General features: G+C 42.4%; 2 protein-coding genes across 4 annotated transcripts in view; both read right to left on the bottom strand.

Moving 5' to 3' along the window:
- Positions 1-1,262: 1,262 nt before the first annotated feature.
- On the bottom strand, positions 1,263-13,063 carry LOC308657334 (complement C1q and tumor necrosis factor-related protein 9A). Of its 2 annotated transcripts, XM_081308915.1 has the most exons (5): positions 12,806-13,063; positions 11,215-11,322; positions 5,520-5,707; positions 3,400-3,462; positions 1,263-2,063 (listed from the first exon to the last, which is right to left on the bottom strand). In XM_081308915.1, exons 3-5 carry the CDS (start codon positions 5,683-5,685, stop codon positions 1,291-1,293), a joined length of 1,002 nt encoding a protein of 333 aa, XP_081165041.1. In that variant the 5' UTR covers positions 5,686-5,707; positions 11,215-11,322; positions 12,806-13,063; the 3' UTR covers positions 1,263-1,290. The 2 variants fall into 2 exon arrangements, with proteins under 2 accessions (XP_081165041.1, XP_081165040.1); XM_081308914.1 differs by lacking the exon at positions 11,215-11,322 and having other exon boundaries at positions 1,264-2,063; positions 12,806-13,062.
- A 3,046-nt stretch (positions 13,064-16,109) lies between these two features.
- Positions 16,110-19,844, bottom strand: part of SPATA13 (spermatogenesis associated 13) — a 147,762-nt gene continuing 144,027 nt past the window's right edge. For both annotated transcript variants that reach the window (XM_081277705.1, XM_081277706.1), the window contains one exon: positions 16,110-17,768. In XM_081277705.1, coding sequence (XP_081133831.1) covers positions 17,593-17,768 — 176 coding nt within the window. In that variant the 3' untranslated portion in view covers positions 16,110-17,592. The remainder of the gene's footprint in view (positions 17,769-19,844) is intronic.

Genomic DNA, 19,844 nt, shown 5'->3' with positions numbered 1-19,844 from the left:
ATGAATACAGAGTCAGGACAATTGACTCTGGTATGTTATCCTTAGAGGAAAAAGAGGACATCATGTCCCTATATTTCCCTTTCCATTCCCAAAAAGCTTAATCAAGGGAACAATAAGAGCAAGTTCTGGCCAGAATGTCCAGGTAAACATTTCCAGTGTCCTCTGGCTTTCTTTTATGTATGAGGGGAATTAGGGAAAGTTAGTGTTATCTGTAGAAAGCTGCTTTGTTGCACACCAGGACAGCTGCTCCTTGGGATGCTGGGAATACAAGGAATAGTGCAAACGAAGCCAATTAATAATGTCACTGCTTCTGTAGCCTAACTTATAAAAACCCCTCCCCCTGTGGTCACCAGTGAAGATCACAGTACTGTGAGAGGGCAGTGCTTGTCCCAGAGGATGTCCCTGGACAAAGTCTTGTGAGAGATAGGAGGTGCTATTTCCTGGCAAAGTAGAGGAAGCCCCATGTGAAATAGAGGTGCACCTGTCCAGCCTGTTGCCACTGGTCTTTCTGGCAAAGGATCTGTCAAGCCCATCACCGCCAGATCTCCTCCATAAGCATTTCTGAGTAAACCTTCTGCCTCATATCCCATCTCTGATGACTTCCTTGGCCTCTCCATAAGCTATTCCACTGCCTTAGCTCTCCTGGGATGTGGACATTAAAGTTGGATTGAGTAGCATTGAAAACCTAAGTTAGAAAGTAAGCAAAGTATCTGCAGCCTTCTGGGATTTCATTGTCATCAGCCTAAAGCTCTGATCAGCACTAAGTGGAACAAGCATTTTTTGTGTGTGTTATACTGGGGATGGAACCAAGGGCTCACACATGCCAGGCAAGTGCCCTACCACAGAGCTTACTTTTCTTTCTCACTGATGTCCTGAGAAGCATAGATGAGCACTAAATCATCATACATCTCCTTAGAACTCCGAGTGGTAGCAGTACTCTTCCTATCAGAAACATTCGAGGGGTTCCCCCAATCATGGGAATGATGAAAAACAGTAAATAAATTATAATAAACAGGGGCTGGAGATGTATCTCAGGAGTGAATTGCTTGCTTTGTATCCACAAGGCCTTGAGTTTGATCCCTAGTACTGCAAAAACAAACAACAACAACAACAAAAAAAAAAACCAGGGTAACTATTTTAAAATTTACTCTTTGGAATATTGTAAGTGACACAGAACCATTTTTACAAGTGATTTTTCCCATTTGCACCTTTTAAAGATGATTATAATAATCTTAGGAATTATAAAAGCTAATTCTGACCAATGGTGATGCAGATGTACGGTCTTCTGTGTCACGAGCTGCTGAAGAGAAGGAAGCCTGTGAACGTTGTGTCATCGTCCTCATCTGCAAACAAGCCATTGAACCTCTCTCCTCCTGTCACCTGCATCCACACCTCATCCCCAAGCTTCAGCTCCAGGACCACACCACTGGAGGCCTGGTCCTCAGAACTCATATAACCATCCTTGGTATGCAGTATTTTTACCCCATTTTTGACCAAAGATACCTGCACATTCCGGGAGAAAACAGTGATGTGGTAGGTGAAGTAATAGACCCCAGCAACGTGGCAAGTGAATTTCCCCGTAGCCACATTATAATGGTTGAATTCGTTATAAAAGATCTTGTCAAATTTAATGGGTACATCGGAAGGAGGAAACTTGCTCAGCACTGTGAGACCCACAGTGAAAGCACTCTTTGGCAAGACTGGAGTCTCACCCATTTTTCCTTTTTCTCCTCGATCCCCTTTCCAGCCTCTTACTCCCCGAACTCCTGGCTCACCCTGGGGTCCCGTAGGTCCAGCTTCTCCCCTGGGACCCGGCTTGCCAATAGGACCTACAGGGCCAGGTAAGCCAGTGGGGCCCAAAGGTCCTTCATTGCCCGTTAGACCTTCTGGACCCGTGGGACCCACCTCACCTTTATCCCCCTTCTGCCCCTGAGGGCCAGTCTCTCCTTGGAGCCCTTTCTCTCCCATGGGTCCAACAGATCCCTTTGGCCCATGCTTCCCTGGGGATCCTCTGGAGCCTTGGTCACCTTTGATGCCTTTTGCTTCAACTTTTCCATCTGCTCCTGAATAGAGGAAGAGAAAAAAGAAATGGTCTGTTAAATATTCCCTCGTGAACAACTTTGGCTTTTCTGTTATTGAACATTTAATTGAGATAGAGTAGTGCTGAGGTTCAGTATCTGATCAGGGTTTAGAAATTAATTAACTCCCAAATTACAGGCATGTGTGCACACATACATGCATGTACACTCTCATACACAAAACACCTTTTGACTCCTGTCTCCTAAACGAGAAACGATAACCCTTTACCATCTAAGTCCACCATGTTGACCATGAAACAAGGCCAAACATTAAGAGAAACACTCTTCAGAGCAGGGCAGCACTGCAAACAGCAGATTGATTCAGGATACTAGTTAACAGTTGCTCAGACCTAGTGAAGTGATGCCCCCTAAGAAATTTCTTGTGACACAAAGTAAAGTCTCGAGTATGGCATTCATCCATCTCTAATGTCCAGCCCCAGCCTGCTCATTCTACCAGTTGTATTATGGTTTTCTTTATTCTATAGATACTTGGTGCTTCTGAGTTGCTTCCGCCCCAAATGGAACATCGTGGTTGCAAGCATGGATTCTGGAGAGGTCAATGCCAGGACTCCATTCTCTCTCCATCCCTTGTGCTCATGGGATGTCAGGCCAATGAGTAAACCTCCTACACCTCTGTTCTCATCTCTGAAATCAGGACAGTAATGCTTCCAAGTTCACAGGGCTCTTGAAGCCACTGATTCAATACATGAGAAGCACTTAGAACAAGATACAGAGAACCATCTTTCTCTCCATCGGTTGCCAACTGCCAGCATTCATCCCAATTCCAGGGCCACCCTCTCCATGCAGTGGGGCCAGATGCACTGAGTCCAAATTCTTCTTCCTTGGTGCTTATCCAGTAAGTCAGGGTTCATCAGACTGTCTGCCATTGGCCAAACCTGCCTTTATGTTTTTGTAACAGCCCACAAGCTAAGCATGGTTTACGGGTTTAAATTGTCAAATATAATATTCTGTCATATGTGAAGATTATGAGGCTCAAATTTCAGTCTTTATACACACAGCTTCACTGAAACACAGCCACACTTATTTATGTGGCATCTGTGGCTGCTTTTCACGACAATGGTACAGTTTAGTAGACACGATGCAGAGCTGAAAATATTTATTATCTGGCCTTTTACACAAAAAGCTTGCGGATCCCTGTGCTCATCGTGGGCTTCTGGAGAGCAAGAACTGAATGGCCTCCGTTGTTGGGACATCCTCAGAGCCATAAAAGGACTCATCCATAGTAGCAAGCACATAATAGCTATGGTGAAATCGTGTTAGTTCCACATTAGAGCATGGTTAATAGGAAGCCCGCTCTGACCTCGTTCTCCTTTCTCCCCGCTCATTCCATCCTTCCCTGGGCCACCGGGATGTCCTGGTTCTCCTAGGTGGAAAAGAAGAAAACAGAAGAGTTGAAATTCCAAATCTGATTTTTCTGGCCACTGGCCTCCATGGGTGGTGTGTGGAGGAGAGTGCTGGGGGTGTCTACCCCCAGTGGGCACTCCCTCCTGGGGTGGAGAGAGGCAGGCATGAGTGAGCATCTGGGCCTCTTATCTGTGTTAGATGAATGAGTTATATTGAATCAGGGCACTTCCCAAGCACCCACTTGTAAGATGTACCACACATGAGCAGCAAAGAAGGTTGAGAAAGAAATGTGTGGCTGGAGACACTGATGTTCATAATTGTGGTCACTGAGGGACTCCAAGCAGCTCAGAGCCAATGTTCCCAAGCCAGCCCTGGGTACTGTAGGACCTCCAAGTGGGAATCATCCTTACATTAATTCCTTTCCTGTTCTCCTCTTCTCCCTCCCCAGCCATAAGTCTTTCTCTTTTGTTTCCCTGCTTAATTCTCAATTCTTGCAATCTCTCCAGCAGTGACCGCTAAGCTTTCTTAATCACACAACCTCAAATAACAAAACATGAATGTGGACCTCACCAATGCACATTTATGTGCATCTGAATTGTGAACAGGTCATGTACTAAACATGCATTCATTATAAAGCATACAAACAATTTAAAAGGAAAAGATAAAGAATATGTGAATTGTTAGTGTGAGCAATATGATTAAATATTTTTCTAAGAAATAACGTTATATGCAATATATATATATATATATGGAAAATATATAAAACATATATACTTCTAAGAAACATGTAAAACTAGAAAGAATGGATACAACTGAAGAAAAATGCAAGAGATTCAATAGGGAAGAAAGAAACTTGGTATTGGTTGTATGTTTTACCTTATTCCTTCTTATGTATCATCCATCTCTTTTGTGTATGTAAAATATTTTAAAATAAAAATTTAAACCCCATATGTTAAAAAATAAAACAAACACACTATTGTGGTCCCATTGGGAGGGTAAAATAATTGGGTTCATTAAGACTTAAGTGTTCCTATTAACTTGTACTGGACTTTCTGCTACCCAGAAATGAGACAGGTCTAATGACTAAATGTGACTAAAACAGCATGGATTTTCCAGAGATATTATCCAAGAGAAGACTTCACAGAGTATATTTGCATGGTGGTGGTTGGAAAGGAATAAAGTTGCCTCCTGGTAAACTTCAGCTTCATCCCGCCCACTCAATAAACTGTCAGGCCTCCATATAAAAATAAGCAATGTGTAGCTTTAAATTGAATGCCATATTGAGTAGCAGGATGAATTCTCACATTATCCCACTCTATCCTGGTCAGAATGTGAATCATCCCTTTTTCTACCCTGTGGATGCTTCCTGCCTATTAGTCACTTAGTGGCCATCTAAGTTATCAGATTGACTGTCCTCAGGATCACAGTTCTTGTATTTAAGTAACCCTTATTTTATGTCCTCTAAGGGCAAGAGTAGTGATGCTGGCAATTTTATTACAGTATAGTGTTACAAATGTTATATTTTATCATCAGCTATTATTAATGTCTTACTGTGCCTAACTTATAGATTAAACTTTTTCATAAGTATATCTGCATAGAAAAAACCATAGTATATGTAATATTCTGTACTATCTATGGTTTTAGCCACTCATTGGCTAAAACCTGTTGGAGGTCTTGGAACATAACTTCCTTGAATAATATGGGACTGTTGTATTTAGCCATCAGCCCTCTCTATTGGCCTCATGTTACTGAAGATGTGTCATAAGCGTTGCTAAGGCAGGAAGATTGATGACATTGTATACTCCTGAATATGTCCTATAATATCAGAGACAATGGCTAACAAACACTATCCCCAGTGGATGAGAAGCCCATGAGGGCAGGGTCATGTCAGCCTAGTCCTCACTCCATTCCAGCACCCAGCACAGAATCTGATATGAGAGGACTCTTGGTAAGTGTTTGACATGTGATGATGAGGGTTCAGTGGGTGACTGGGAAACCACACAGAGAATAAACAGATGTGATAAGGGGTTGACGGCATCAATGGAGGGCAGCAGAAAGCCACCAGGTGGTGAGTACCTGCATTCCCCTTTTCACCCTTTGCTCCATCTCTTCCATCTCTCCCAGGCAGGCCATTGTGACCAGGATTCCCTGGGATGCCAGGATGCCCTTGCCTGCATGTGTCCTGTGAGCTTATGCTCCCTGTATAGACTCCCATGGCAAGCAGGAACCACCAGATCCTCATGGTCCAGATGACAGAGTCTGAGCTAGAAGACAGAAACAGAAAGAGAAAAGGAGAAACCTTTGTCACTGGTGCTATGAACACAGACTCTGCTCCTTTGCAGTGGGAAATGGGCCCATCCTTACTCAAACGAGGGACAGTATGGTCAGGGCAGATGAGAGTAGAAACCTGGGAGCTGACCACAGTGGTTGCAATCAGGAAAACATTGTCTTTAGGAGGTAACACAAGTAATTAGGATCATTCTTAATGGTGATGATAAATGAGGAAGCCAAGTTTGAGATCAGGATACTCTTTTATTTATCTTTTCAATTTTGTCACTGTGACAAAATACCTGAGAAAACCAACTTAACGAAGAAAGGTTTGTTTGACTCATGGTTTCAGAGTCCTCAGTCCAAGGGAACCTGGCTTCACTGCTGTGGCAAGGCAGAAACATGACAGAAGGCCATGCTCACCTCAAGGTAACCAGGAAGGAGAGACAGAGAAAGGGGCCATGGATAAGAAATACCTTTCCAGGGCATGCCCGCACCACTCCCCCCCCATGACCTACTCCTCCAATCAGGCCCCACCTCCTGAAGTTTCTACTACCTCCTAACAATGCCATCAGCTAAGAGTACACCAGTGGATTTATCCACTGATGAAATCAAAGTCCTCGTGATCCAATTCACTTCCTGAAAGCCCCACCTCTGACCATCACTGCATTGGGGACCAGACCTTCAACACGTGACCTCTGAGGGACATTTTGTATCCAATCTATAAAACCACTTCCTGGAGCCAGAGAAGAATGCTTACTCACAGGGCTGATGAAAAGACCAAACTTGATCATAATGTACATGAAAAAAGCACATTATAAACAATAAAGCCATCGTAGAATTACCATCTATCTGATCCAGTAATTTCACTTCTGGGAATATTTCTGAATAAATTGAAAACAGAGATTTGAACTGAGAACTCATGTTTAGAATACCATTGTTTGTAATAGCCAAAAAGTGGGAAAACCCATCATGCCCATCAGTGGGTAGATGGACACACAAAAGGTGGTATGTGCTTGCAATGAAATAATGTTCAGTCTTAAATAGGAAGGGAATTCTGACCCACGCTACAACATGGATGAATCTTGAGAATATTATGCTATGCAAAAACAAGCTAGCCAAACAAATTTCTGTATGAGCCACTCCTAGGAGGCATCTAAATTAGTAAAGCACATAGAGAAAGTAGGGCAGGGGTTTCCAGGGATTGGGGAAATTAAGGGGAATCAGGAACTTGTATCTAATGGGTACAGAGTTTCACTTTGAAAAGATGAAAAAGTTCTATAGATGGATGAGGTGATGGTTGTATGATAATGCCACATGGTTTAATACCACTAAATTGTGCACTTAAAATGGTTAAAAGTGATAAATTTTATGTTAACATATATTTTACCACAATAACATACTAAATTAAAAAATTAGGTGGACACAATGGATCATGCCTATAATCCCAACAACTGAGGAGTCTGAGGCAAGAGGATCCCAGTTTGAGGCCAACTTTAGCAATTTAGTGAGGTTTTTCACTAAGCACTTTAGTGAGATCCTGTCTCAAAGAAAAAAAGAAAAAGGAAAAAAGTAAAGCATTCCAAGTAGTCCTTCTATGATTAAATATATTCTTTGAATGTAGATCCATGAAGGATCTGCTCACGTGCATATGTGTGTATGTGCGCATGCATGCACACACACACAAAAGGTCACACAATCTGGGAGAAGTGCATTTTCAAGTCCTTTTCTGTATAAATGGTGTCCCCCCCTCTCCGCCCCAGATCTTTGATTGCTTTCGAACCTCATCAGGAGCAAAGACAAAGAAACCTCAAGTGGCTGAATTGTGAACAAGGGAGGAAGAGATAACTTGGAAGAGTGTTCCAAACAAAGGGAACAGACTATATAAGCGCCTGCAGGAATGTGGATGGATACTCAAATTCATGGGACCTCCTGACAAAATCCAACCTCCACAGGAAAGTGCATATAGTTTCATGTGCCTCTCTTCAATGGTACCTATCATGGTAGGGGTTTTACATTTGATGTAAAATGTAACTGTAGGATTAAAATTCTGGCTCCCCACCTGACAGGATTTCCCACATTGTTATATTTTCAATACCCAGTATTAAACTTGAAACAAATACTTATCAAATGAAACAAATATTATCATGGTAGGTATTTTAGGACTTAAAGCAAAATGAACACATAGGTTAGTGCAGCTGGTCATAACTCAGATCTTCATGTGCTGCTGACAGCAATGTAGATCTGCCCAACCTTTTGGAAAGGTAAAAAGCAAAAGACACTCCTATCTGTGACCCAGTAACCCATCTCTAAAATTCTTCATCATGACCCAAGATTTGTGTGCCAAACACAGAGATGACCAAAGCCTTATCTGCAATGGTTAAAAGGTGCACACTAAATAACATGTAAAAACAGAAGGTGATGTAGAATGGAATAAACCAATAAATGCATATTGGTAAACTAAAGGTAAATATTTTTATTTAAACTAAAGGTAAACATTTTTTCTAGAAATGGTGGGGTTATGGGATATTTTCCTGTTTAAAAACTTTTTATAGCACTACACATATATTTCTAGGTAAGTATTTTTTAAATAAAGATGCTTAGATTCAGTCATTCAAAATAACTAGCTTCTGCCAAACAAAAGACTATACCGCTATCTTGTGGAAGTCTCTAAGGATCACGAGGCCCAGCCTAAGGCTGAGTATTTTTTGGAAAAGGAAATACAGATGTTTCCCTTCGAAGTCACAAACTTATGGCATTTCTGGAAACTGACTTGTGTTTCCTTGGAGCCAAATCCATGAATAACCTGCACCTGCATCTTTTGTGTAACTCAGAAGTGACTGATGATAGGAGTTAAATCTTAATTCCAGTAACCAGGCTTTGTTGGGAGTTTGTGCATTACAAGTTATTCCACTCATAGTTATAAACTTCCCTGTTAGAATTGTCTTCACAGTGTTCCATAGGTTCTGGTATGTTCTATCACTCCAGTGCAGAAAAGATCACAAGATCATGAAGGTGTCAAGTGAGAAAAACTCCATTTTGTTTACCAGCTAGAGAAGAATTAACGTAAAAGTAAATATTTGTCCTTCTATAATTCTTTTGAGTTTTGCATAGTTGGTGAAAACCAAGCCCACATGCTGACTAAGGCAGAAAACATCTAACTTGCTTATGCTCTGTGCTTAGCACACAGACAATTTTCAATGGATATTTTTAATTGAACACACTTTGCTCCCAAATAACCAATAAAAAAAGTTGTGGTAGTATAATAAAATTTAGATGAGGGCTTGCGCTTTGATGTAGAACATTGAGGGTTTGCATACAAAGAAGTATATATACCTGAAATTTTATTAATGTTATTTTGAAAAAAAATGGCATCTGTGCCTCTCACAAAACTATGGGTTGAATGCTCAGCTTCATTAGTTCAACCTCAGTGATCACCCTCAGCTTTGAACTCCTGTCTGGTCTTTCTCCAGAAGGCACTGGGGATAGGACCCCTTCTAAGTCTCTGATCTTTCCCTGTGAGCAGCTTCACACTCTCTCTCTTCTCTTGCTGCACCCCCACACCTCACGTGCTCTCCATACTTCACCTAGGTGGTTACCAATTAGTAACCACCAATCAAGTTTAATACTTTTTGAAGGTAGTAACTCCATCTTTTCACTTCATTATTTTTGATACCCCACCATCAAATATTTGTAGAATGAGTGAATGAATTAAATATTATCTTAGTTCCAACTGTGTCTCCACCACCCTTCAACCCTTCAGGAGGGGTCTGGGTGTTAAATCGGAGCTCTGTCAGTCTTTGGGTGGAGATCGCTGGCTATCTCCAACATCCCTCTCACTTTCTCCCAGGCAATAGCAATTTCAGCTGGGCTCCTGGCTGCCCCCAATAGACTGCACTTCCCAGCCTCCCTTGCAGCCTGGATTTGACCATGAAACCAAATTCTGGCCAATGGGAATGGCAAAATGATGTGTGCAATTGTGGACTACAGAAAGGGAAGGGGTGTGTCATTCCTTGGGTTCTTTTCCTTTTCCTGTGATGGGTGCACACAGGGTGGTGGGCCATGGTGGGCTCCTCAAGGAGGGCAACAGTTTAGGCATAGGAAGAATCCTAGATTCCATGCATGAGTCTTGCACTTATAACCCATCTTTGACAACTAAGCCCACATGCTGACTAAGGCAAAGTGTCAGCTGCCCAAGGTCTGGCCTCTCATCAGAAGTGAGGAGGGCTTGTGTACACCCATAGTCAGCCCAAGGCTCAGAGTGGCTGAGGACACATGGCACACAGACCCTGAGGCACAGTCACTGCCTGATGAAGGTGAGCAATTTGAAAGCATCAAGCCATAGTGCAGCCACCTGCTGAATGCTGTGATCTGGACCTGGTATTCTGACATGGAAGGGGCAAAGGGACACAGACTGCAAGGGACTGGGGATTACTTGTTTTTAGTCCCAAATAAAGTAGGTTCTGACTTAATGTCTTACTTTTGAGTCTTTTCTCCTATCACCTATATTTCTCTCTCACTCTTGAGTCTCTTGACACAGGGTTATCCAGTGGCCCTCCTGATTAATTTTCTCTGATTCACAGCCAAAGTTAAGGGTTTTCACTCTTCAAGATTCTTACTTCTGGGAAGCCTCTTTTGGGCCCCCACTTGCCTTTTGGGAGCTCTGTCTCTTTTCTTCTCACTTGAATAAATACTACTCTTTTACACTTTAAAAAGAAAAATCCTATTCTCCCCAAAGGCTGACTTAATACACATCTGCCAGAAACCAGCTGAGTGGTTTTTACTGGATTTCCAAGCCCCTGCTTCCAGAATCTCAGCCTCCTTGTGCATAAAATGTGAGAGCTGAACTAACACCCCGACATCCCTCCCACATTTAGCAGCCCAAGAATCTAAATATCTCAAAGTTGCCTCTGTTGACTATATTTTCTTCCATGTGTTCTGTGCATTGTACATTTTATATTTCCTCTTCAACATATATTGAGAATATTTACTACACTAGCATAGCCATAAATATAAAAAATGTACACATTAATATTTGTGTTAATTAGCCTGCAAGCTTCTCTAGAAAGCTCTCCTGAAAGGTCAGTTATTTTTATGAACATTATTATATGGTTTTTCTCTTTCCTCTCAGCTGGTTTGCAGAGTTCTAAAAATTTTTCAAGATCTGCTTTTCTCTCCTATTTACTCTCTTTAAAAAAATTTTTTTTTGGTAGTTGTAGGTGGTCATAATGGCTTTATTTATTTTTATGTGGTGCTAAGGATTGAACCCAGTACCTCATACGTCCTAGGCAAGTGCTCTGCCACTGAGTTATAGCCCCAGCCCTTATTTACCGTCTTAAGAATGAATTTTGAAACATCCCATTCCCCTTCCTACTATCCAAAACTCTGTAAGACATCTATTTTGCAAATGAGGCCAGATTAACTCTCACTGACATTACAACAGCTGTTTTAGGACCAGAAGCCTTAACCTGAAGGTGAAGAAATCCCCTCCCCATGTGCTTACCTGAACCCTAGGGCTGCGGGCTAGACCTAGGTGCTGTGCAAATCAGGAATCCAGGGCAAACTAAAGAAAATCACATCTTCCTGCCATACAATTCCCTAGTGGACATAACTGCAAAATAGCAGGAAGGGGAGGGGATGGAGGAAGGCACAAGATGTCTTGGAAGAGCTTCAAAATTCAGGGCAAGTCTTGAGTTAGGTAGCTTTAGCTACTAGCACTCACTAGTGTAGAAAACTCCCTCCTCCCACCATTTTAATAAAACAAGGTGTTCCTCCACATGGAATCCAAAGGAAGGAATCTCCATGGCAGGTTTCTTTCCTTAAAATGGTGTTCAGGCTTTTCCTAAGCAACTTCTCAGTGGACCTAAGGTCCATTGTGAATCAACAGGACAAGAATTAAGACTGTTAACAGTGACCAGGTCTCAGCTGGATCCTGAACCAGGACTACTATGGTCAAATTTCTTTGTAATTCCTTTTGCTGTTAGGTCTTTGGGTAGCTAAGGATTCAGAGTCCATTGCCTTTATACACACTTCTCTACCTGCAGCTGAGAAAAACATGGTGTGACCGTTTCTTCAATGTCTTGCCGTTTGACTCTTCATTTTTCCTAAGTCTTCCCATTAACATTTATCTAAAACAGTTTCAGGAGGACAAAATTCCCCAAGTCTGTTTCTGGGAGGTGCAGGAGGCTTGAATGCAGAGGCCACATTGGGGGACGTATGCCAGTGAGGACAAGCCTCACTTTATAGGGGCTCGCAACATCCCAACCCTCCTCTCCAATGATTCCATTCCTTATCAGTACAGCAAACCAACATAAGGTCCCAGGGGATGGAACTGGATTTGCAGGTATATATCACCTGGACTTGGCTTCTTGGCCACCCCACGGCTTATACTCATCTCTTAACCGCTACACCCAGATACTTGATGTCCCTTCATGTGGTTGGCTCCAAACAGCAATGTCTAGCTGCCAAAGGGATCCTCTGGCCACTCAAGACTTCAGGGCTGTGTGTGGACCACCCTGCTCTGATTCCTCCATTCCCCAACCTATTTCCAGCCTGACCTCTCTCCTGAGATCCATGCTACATTTGCTGACTGGATAAGCCAGATGGTCAGCAATGCAAGGACGAGTCTCCCGGTCCCACTACCAAGCCACTCTTCAGTCTCCGTATATGGCACTCCCACTCACTCATCACATCAGGCTTGACCAGAGTCCTTCCATCTTTCCTATGAGATCCGCCAGGGCCACCAAGTAGCCTGCACATCCACCTCCTGCTCTCTTGCCTTGTTCTTATGCCTGAGCAACTGTCTCCCATGAAATCCCTCTGCCTCTGGTTTAACATCTGCCCTTTTTCACTGCAACCCAGCCAGCTCCTATATAGGACATCTTTGCTGCAACCTCCCTTAAACTGTGTGATCACATTAGGAAATCACAAGTGCCACCATGGGCCACAGGGCCTTGGCCATCCAACTTCAGCTTACCATTCTGGTCACACTGAAACCATGGTCTCAGCTCCATTTCTGCTCCTGACATGGTTAACCCAGGGGAGCTCACACCCTTTCCCCCACCAGTGTGTGATGCCCCTCGCAAGATACTCACCTTGGAAGAGGACTCCACTGTCATGGCTGAGTAACAGCTATGCAGCTCTGGTGTTGCTTAGTTCCCGCTGTTTTGTCACACTTATTTGTGCTCCCCTTTGACCCCACAAGCTCCTTCGGAAGATTCACACATTCCAGCCCCCCAGTGCATAGAGCAGGCAGCTAATACATGTGAATTCATGCCCCTGTCCTTCAATTATTTCCATTCCTATGTATGGTACCATTGTAGACCACCCTGCTTCCCACCCACCCACAGCCTTCCCTCAGCCCAACCCAAGGAGGGGCCAGCAGCTCACTCTGAAGTAGGTGGACCTAGGAGTAAACAACCAGCAAGAAGCACTTGGCAGCTTTCTTAGGAACCCTTTTCTGATTAGTCACAGCAAACAATGGGCTATTTACTTGGTTTTTCTGAGCTGTTAATTACATAAGGAAATTCGTATCCACCCCACATTCAAAGGGTTATCCTGGGACCCCAGGTCACCTCCTAGTGGAGGGATCTTGCCTTGTAGCTGTTGCAAGGGGGAACATTTGGGTCACCCATACTCTATCCCTTGAAAAAGCTGCTACAACAAACCAGGACTTCTAGGCTGGGAGAGCAGCTTGCGAAGAGCATGCGGGAGGCCTTGGGTGCAGCTCCCCAAACCAAAAAGCAAAAGCAAACTAGGACTTCCTATTTCCAATTCTGCTTACATCAGTCTGATTCCATTAGTTTGTGGCTTTTTCAGTCAAGTGGCCCCTCATGGTTCCCCTCAGAGCCTTCTTTCTCTTACACCTCCCCAGAGGTTTGATCTGATTGATTAATGAGTTGTTGCTAGAAGAAATGAGGACAGAAAAGGGTCTTCCCATCTCAGACTCCTGGCATTCATGGCCTCTTTCTTCTTTTTAAACAGAGCATCATCTTATTTTACTACTCAAATGAATTACTAAGACCAGTTTGGGAAATTAATTTTAATATACAGATACAAAACAACAAATATAGATTCACAGCATTTACAATAAATCATTCAAATAACATTGTAAATAATTTTTTCTTTTACAAAAAGAATTTCAACAAAAATACATATCAAGTTACAGTATTCTTGTAGACCAGACTTTAGCTGTCAAAGCTAATCCACCAGTTTGGAAGCATCACTGACTTACACAGACAACATCACCTTTATATGGATGAGTTAAAAATTACCAAAGCCTTGCAAAGTGGGTAAGCAAGTCATACACAATGGGTTCTATTATGTACAAAAAGACTAATTATTAAATTACAGAATTGGTTTAAAGTATTTTCTAAATACAAATGTCAATGCCAATGTGATAACTAAAAGCAGTAATAAAAAGTATGTTCTACTAGGTGAATTTACATGAAACATTTAAACTTCTGTTTTTTTTTTTTAAAATCCTTCCAAGACCAGCTAAAATTTTCCACTTTTCTCCAAAATTTTTTTGTACTCCATTTGCATTACATCCTGAAAATAAACAAGATTAGCAAGAATAGTTGCTAATAGTTAGGTGAAGCATATTACAGGGAAAACTTTGCTAGCAGTTTAGTCTGTAAGTTGGGTCCAACATCCCTGGTCTGTAAGCTATTCATTGAAAGGATGTTTATTCACACTTGTTGGCACTGTCCTTTTACATACATTTCACTGGTTTTCCTCTCCTTCGTGCAAGAATAATGCAGTAATACTCCCCCAGCTCTGGGCAATCGGGCTCTTCTATTCTGACTAGGAAAGTAGGTTGATTTGTATTCAGGAATATCAGCAATTTAAGCATGCAGAGATTGCTACCTGGCCAGATGCTGAATCACCTGGTTTTTACAAAAGATTTCGATTGTGAAGTGAATTTTGAAATAAAACACTTTTGTTATACAATCACATCACAGGATGTGGCATTAGTCTTCAAATAGATGAGGTATAAAAGGGTACAGTATTTGGATATGGCATTGATGGTGGTGATATGTTTTCAATAACAGAATCACATCTACCAACCGGAGACAAACCCCAGATTTACTGAAAACAAACCATGCACACAGTATCCCTGGACAGTGCTGGCAAACTGCTTGTTACCCTCTTCCTTGTTAGCAGGCCAAAGACAATGAATGTTCCTTCTCTAGGACTTTTCAAATCTCGTTTAGAATGGCTTACAATTCACTGCAGGGTTCTCATCCATTTAGGTATATCAAAACTGAGAAAGCTGCTCACGGCCACTTCAACTGTCTTTCACAGAGTTAGCAAATTGTGATACACTAATGCAATTCATCCAAATGTTGTCAACCAGTGAAGTCATCGAAGCCTTTTAAAATAAATTTAAATTTATTTTTTAAACTGGTACATAAAATCATAAAAATTGTACATATTTATAAGGCCAAAAAATAAAAAGGCCCACCCAGGGTTGGGGGTGGAGAAGATAGATTGGGCAGTGGGTGGAGGTGGGGTTTCCCAATAAAATCCACACAGGCAGGGACTTTTTGTTGCCTCTTTTTCTCTCTCCAAGTAGAACATGACTTAAATCAAAAAGGAAGTATGGCAAGCTGAAAACAAGAATACCTGAGGCCTTCTGTTCTTTTAGTAATAAAACCCAAGCTAGACAGATTTAAGAAGTCAAAGGATGTTCTAGCCTTTAAAAAAATATATAGATGTTAGCAGTTTTCAAAATCACCTCAGAATCCAAGTCGGATCCACCCAGGCCAGGTGTATAATCAAATGACATCATCAAATGACCATCACGCTTTATAAAACTGATTCTCACAATCCCAGGTCTTGAACTGACCTTGACTTAATCAAAACATGTCCTGGTGTTCAGGATTCTCTGTTATGGAGTCCATGGAGGTAGACGGGAACTTGAAGTTAGGACTCAGCTGGGAAACACGTTAGGACTGATCACAAAACCTTAAAGCCTTTGCTCACTGCCAATTGGTCAATACTAGCAAATGGAAGCCCTCTGACTCCTCACTCGAATGAATCCTCACTGAAAATGTAACATAAGTAACTGATATTTTTACTACCTGAAAGCAATTCTCTTATATTACATTAAAAACAACAAAAACCTGTTCAAAATTGCTGTACATACAAACAACTCTATTTAGCACAGAAAAGTAGTTTTCAAAATATATCATTACATTTTGTTAGTAAAAATGTCAGTTATATAAATGCAACTGAGGTTGAAACAGTTATTCATGGACACGCACACACACGCACAACCAATGCATGAAGCCATAGCACCTCTTCTGTCAAGGGACCTGTGGTGAGAAAGAAGCAACCCTGAGGCTGTAAACCACAGGGCAAGGCAAACTCTCAGCAAGCCAATTAAGCAGGCATTTGAATAGTCACAAAATGCCCTAAGGGCCCATCAGAGAGGTCCAGAGTTGTGTTTTCTTGATGCATGAATAACTGCATATGGCAAGCAGGGGAGAAAGGAGGAACTACATCCTTAAAGTTAACACCTTCCTCTTTAACTCTGTAGACTTGTTTATTCTCAAGCTTGGGTCTGTGGGGGAAGAAACTTTGCAAGAATAGCATACAAAAAAATGAGCTTCTCAAACAGAAATCCACAAACTATGTGACACAATATCCCCTAGTTAGCACAGAGTGCAGAGCCTGACTTCTCTAGACTACTTAAAAGTTACTTTCATCATACTTCTCAGTATAAGCAAAGAAAAGGAGATTATTATCTGCAGGCATCAGCCTGTGTGGCCTCCATTAAAAAGAGACTCCTGTCTTTGAGCCTAGATATTTTGCTAAGGTGTCTTTCACAGGCAGTGAATCTCCACCGTTTTGAGTTTATAGGACAAAGGCAGCTTTAAACCCCAGAGAAGCAGGATTGTTCTGCCCTGTGTTTTCTTCATGGGTTCTTCCGAGTTGCAATTTTACTGATGAAGACATCGGAGACAACTGTTGAAAGATGTGCAGGATGTTTTTAAGAATGCTTTCCAACTGGTGCATTCTCATGTCATTAAAAAATTAAAGTAAGTGAGCTTTTATATCGCAAACAGTTGTTCGAATGCTGTTTCTTGATTAGGATGAATAAGTGAGATGTGATTTCTGCTCAAGGAGTTATACAAGGCACACAGGCAGGTGAGGATCCGACTTGCCAAGGACAAACAAGCTGGCCTTGAAAGTAGCATGACCTGGAGGATGCCTCAGTGCCCCCACATCTCAAGCTGTGCTGCCAGGAGATGGATGTAATTTTCCTGACTAGCTTAAAGAAGAGGCACCATGCAAGATGAAGCCTGCATTTGGCAACTGTGTAGACACAGGTGACACCAGGGAACACCCTGGTCATCTCCAAGCAGCTGTTGATCCCCTAATACTACCAGAGGGAGTAAAAGCTCACCTTCTAAGTGTGACCAGACACATGGTAGGGAGAGGCAGCATTATAGCTACTCCCCATCGTTGATTCCCTTCAAAATCAAATGCAGACTCAATCCTCTAATTGAGTCATTTCCTTAGTACTGAACAGCTCTCGGTGCTCTGGAACTGCAGGAGTGTCCCCATCTCTAGTGGGGCTTGTGGAGCTACCACAGCAGCATTCCTGTAGAACCTGACCCTGGTTCCAACGTTCCAGCCACCTCAGAGTGCTCCTTGGGGCTTCTCATGCAGGGCAGAACTATGTGTCATGACCTTCTCCTCCTTTCCACGACAGCAGCAGGATCTCTGAAGTGAAGGTGAGTCCAACTCCTTCCTTGAGCCCCCAAAGAAGTTTTCAACATTGGGCCCAAGAAACTTTCCCTGGGTTTCACACAAAAGAAATGAACATGGTTCTCCTCTTCACAGTCCCTTGGGGAGAGTATGGGCCTGCTGCTCACTTCCTGAAAGGGGCGAGTTTATGGAAGGTATGCCAGAAGAGGGAAGGCTTTCTCTTGGGTTCCGCCAGGGCAAACACCTGTTGCTGGGGGATGCTGGTAGGCACCGTGATGTGGCGCTGGTGGAGGGGATGCAGGTTCTGGTGCGGCGGGGCAACAGGGCATCCGCTATAGTCTAACTCCGGGGAGGGGGAGGAAGATAGAACATTGATTGAGAGTCACTCAAGAGAACCACAAAGGAAAAAGAAAAATGTCAAGACTCAAAGATCTTAGCTAATTTTTAACATTAACCAAAAGAATACTGAGTAGCTATCCTAAGAAACGGTACATTCAAATACCACGTGGGAAGCCTGGCATAGATTATCTCATTTAATCCTCTTAATACCATCCAGGTACGGGAATTGAAACCCAGAGAAGTTATGTAAATCACCTATGGTCACACAGCAGTAAGTTAAAAGAATTAGAACTGGGTTGGAAAGCAAAAACATGCTTTAAATGAAAACCTGGAGCTCATCTCGCCTCAGCTAAAAGCCTATTCTGCCACCGACTAGTTGCAGTTATTTGCAGGTAAGTGTTTGACTTCTCTGTGCCTCAGTTCCCTAATTTCTTTTTTTTTTTATTAGCTACACATGACATTACAATGACCTTGGCAATTCATACATTTGAATCAGTTGGGGTATAACTTCTCATTTTTCTGATTGTACAGATTGCAGAATCACATTGGTCATACAGTCACCTATATACATACAGCAATCATAATGTCTATTCTATAGTTCCCTAATTTCTAAAAAGGGGCAACAGTACCAGATTGTTATAAAGAATAAAATGAGTCAATAGAGGTAAAATGTTTCAAAGAGGGATACCTAGCCACTTGAACCCTGCTTCATCAGGGTATTTCATATCTGTACAGAGGTCATTAAAAGGCTTATTAAAATTAACTAAAAGATCAAAGGTAAGAATGTAAGTCAACCTAATATGATGAAAGAGAGGGCTTCAGAAGCTGACTGGTTCAGAATCCACTCCTGCACCAGCTTGTCACAGGGCTTTCCTTATCTTACAGGGAGATGGGGAGGATGGAAGAAGAACCCAGGAGAAGTGCCCAATATGGTAATCTCACTCAAAAATGTCAGTGCTCCTTTCAGTCTCTGGAAACCTAGCTGCTCTGAGAATGACCTGTAGAACATCCAGAGAGAGACTAACATATTCTAACCAAGTCATATTTTCTAGTTACCTGCCACTAGGAGAGATACAAAAAATAAAATGGATTTTCTGCCTTGAAGATACTCAGTGGGGAAAACGTGCACAGAGAAAGTAGGGGAGTGCTAAGTGTCATTTGGTAATCTTAGCCAATTAATTGAGGGCCTATCAGATCGCTGAATTTAACTGATCTTGCTTTTGTCTTCTCAAGTAGAAAAATACCGAATGGCTGGGCATGGTGGCACACATCTATAATCCCAGCAGCTCAAGACGCTGAGGCGGGGGGGGGGGGGGGTTTGCAAATTTGAGGCCAACCTCAGCAACTTAGCAAGGACCTAACAATTTAGTGAAACCCTGCCTCAAAAAAATAAAAAAGGGCTGGGCGCCATGGCACATGCCTGTAATCCCAGTGGCTGGGGAAGCTGAGGTTGAGGATCTGAGGAGGATCCCGAGTTTAAAGCCAACCTCAGCAATGGTGAGGCACTAAGCAACTCAGCGAGACCCTATCTCTAAATAAAATACAAAACAGGGCTGGGGACATGGCTCAGTAGTGGAGTGCTCTTGAGTTCAATGACCGGTACCAAAAAATAAAAATAAAAAAGGGCTAGGGATATGGCCCAGTTGCAAAGTACCCCTGGTTAAATCCTCAGTACTTAAAAAAATAAATTTAAAAAATTAATGGAAAATATTGGGTTAGATTACCTGTATCATCTGCATTATGGAATCATCTGTGTGTGTGCATCAGGACCCAGGTGTGTGGTCTGGTGTGGACGTCCTCATGTCCCTGCCAGGCAATTCTAATGTGCATTACATGAAGGGGCTCACACTGAATAAACTCCACTCACTCTTTTATGTTTAACTCCCTGATGCTCTGAATGTACAGATTTCTTCCTCATGCCCAGAGAGCAAAGAGTCTCTTGTGACCTCGTGGGTAACAGCATCTTTCTCTGAAGGGTATAAGGAATTATGAGGTCTGCAGCCCTCAGGTACCAGCTCAGATTTGCTGCACCCACATTCAAAATCAACTGCAGCCAAGCACAGTGGTGCACACCTG

Source organism: Spermophilus citellus, assembly GCF_964194105.1.
Source record: "Spermophilus citellus genome assembly, chromosome: 1".
Lineage (NCBI taxonomy): Eukaryota > Metazoa > Chordata > Mammalia > Rodentia > Sciuridae > Spermophilus > Spermophilus citellus.
This window is presented reverse-complemented; position numbering and strand designations above follow the sequence as displayed.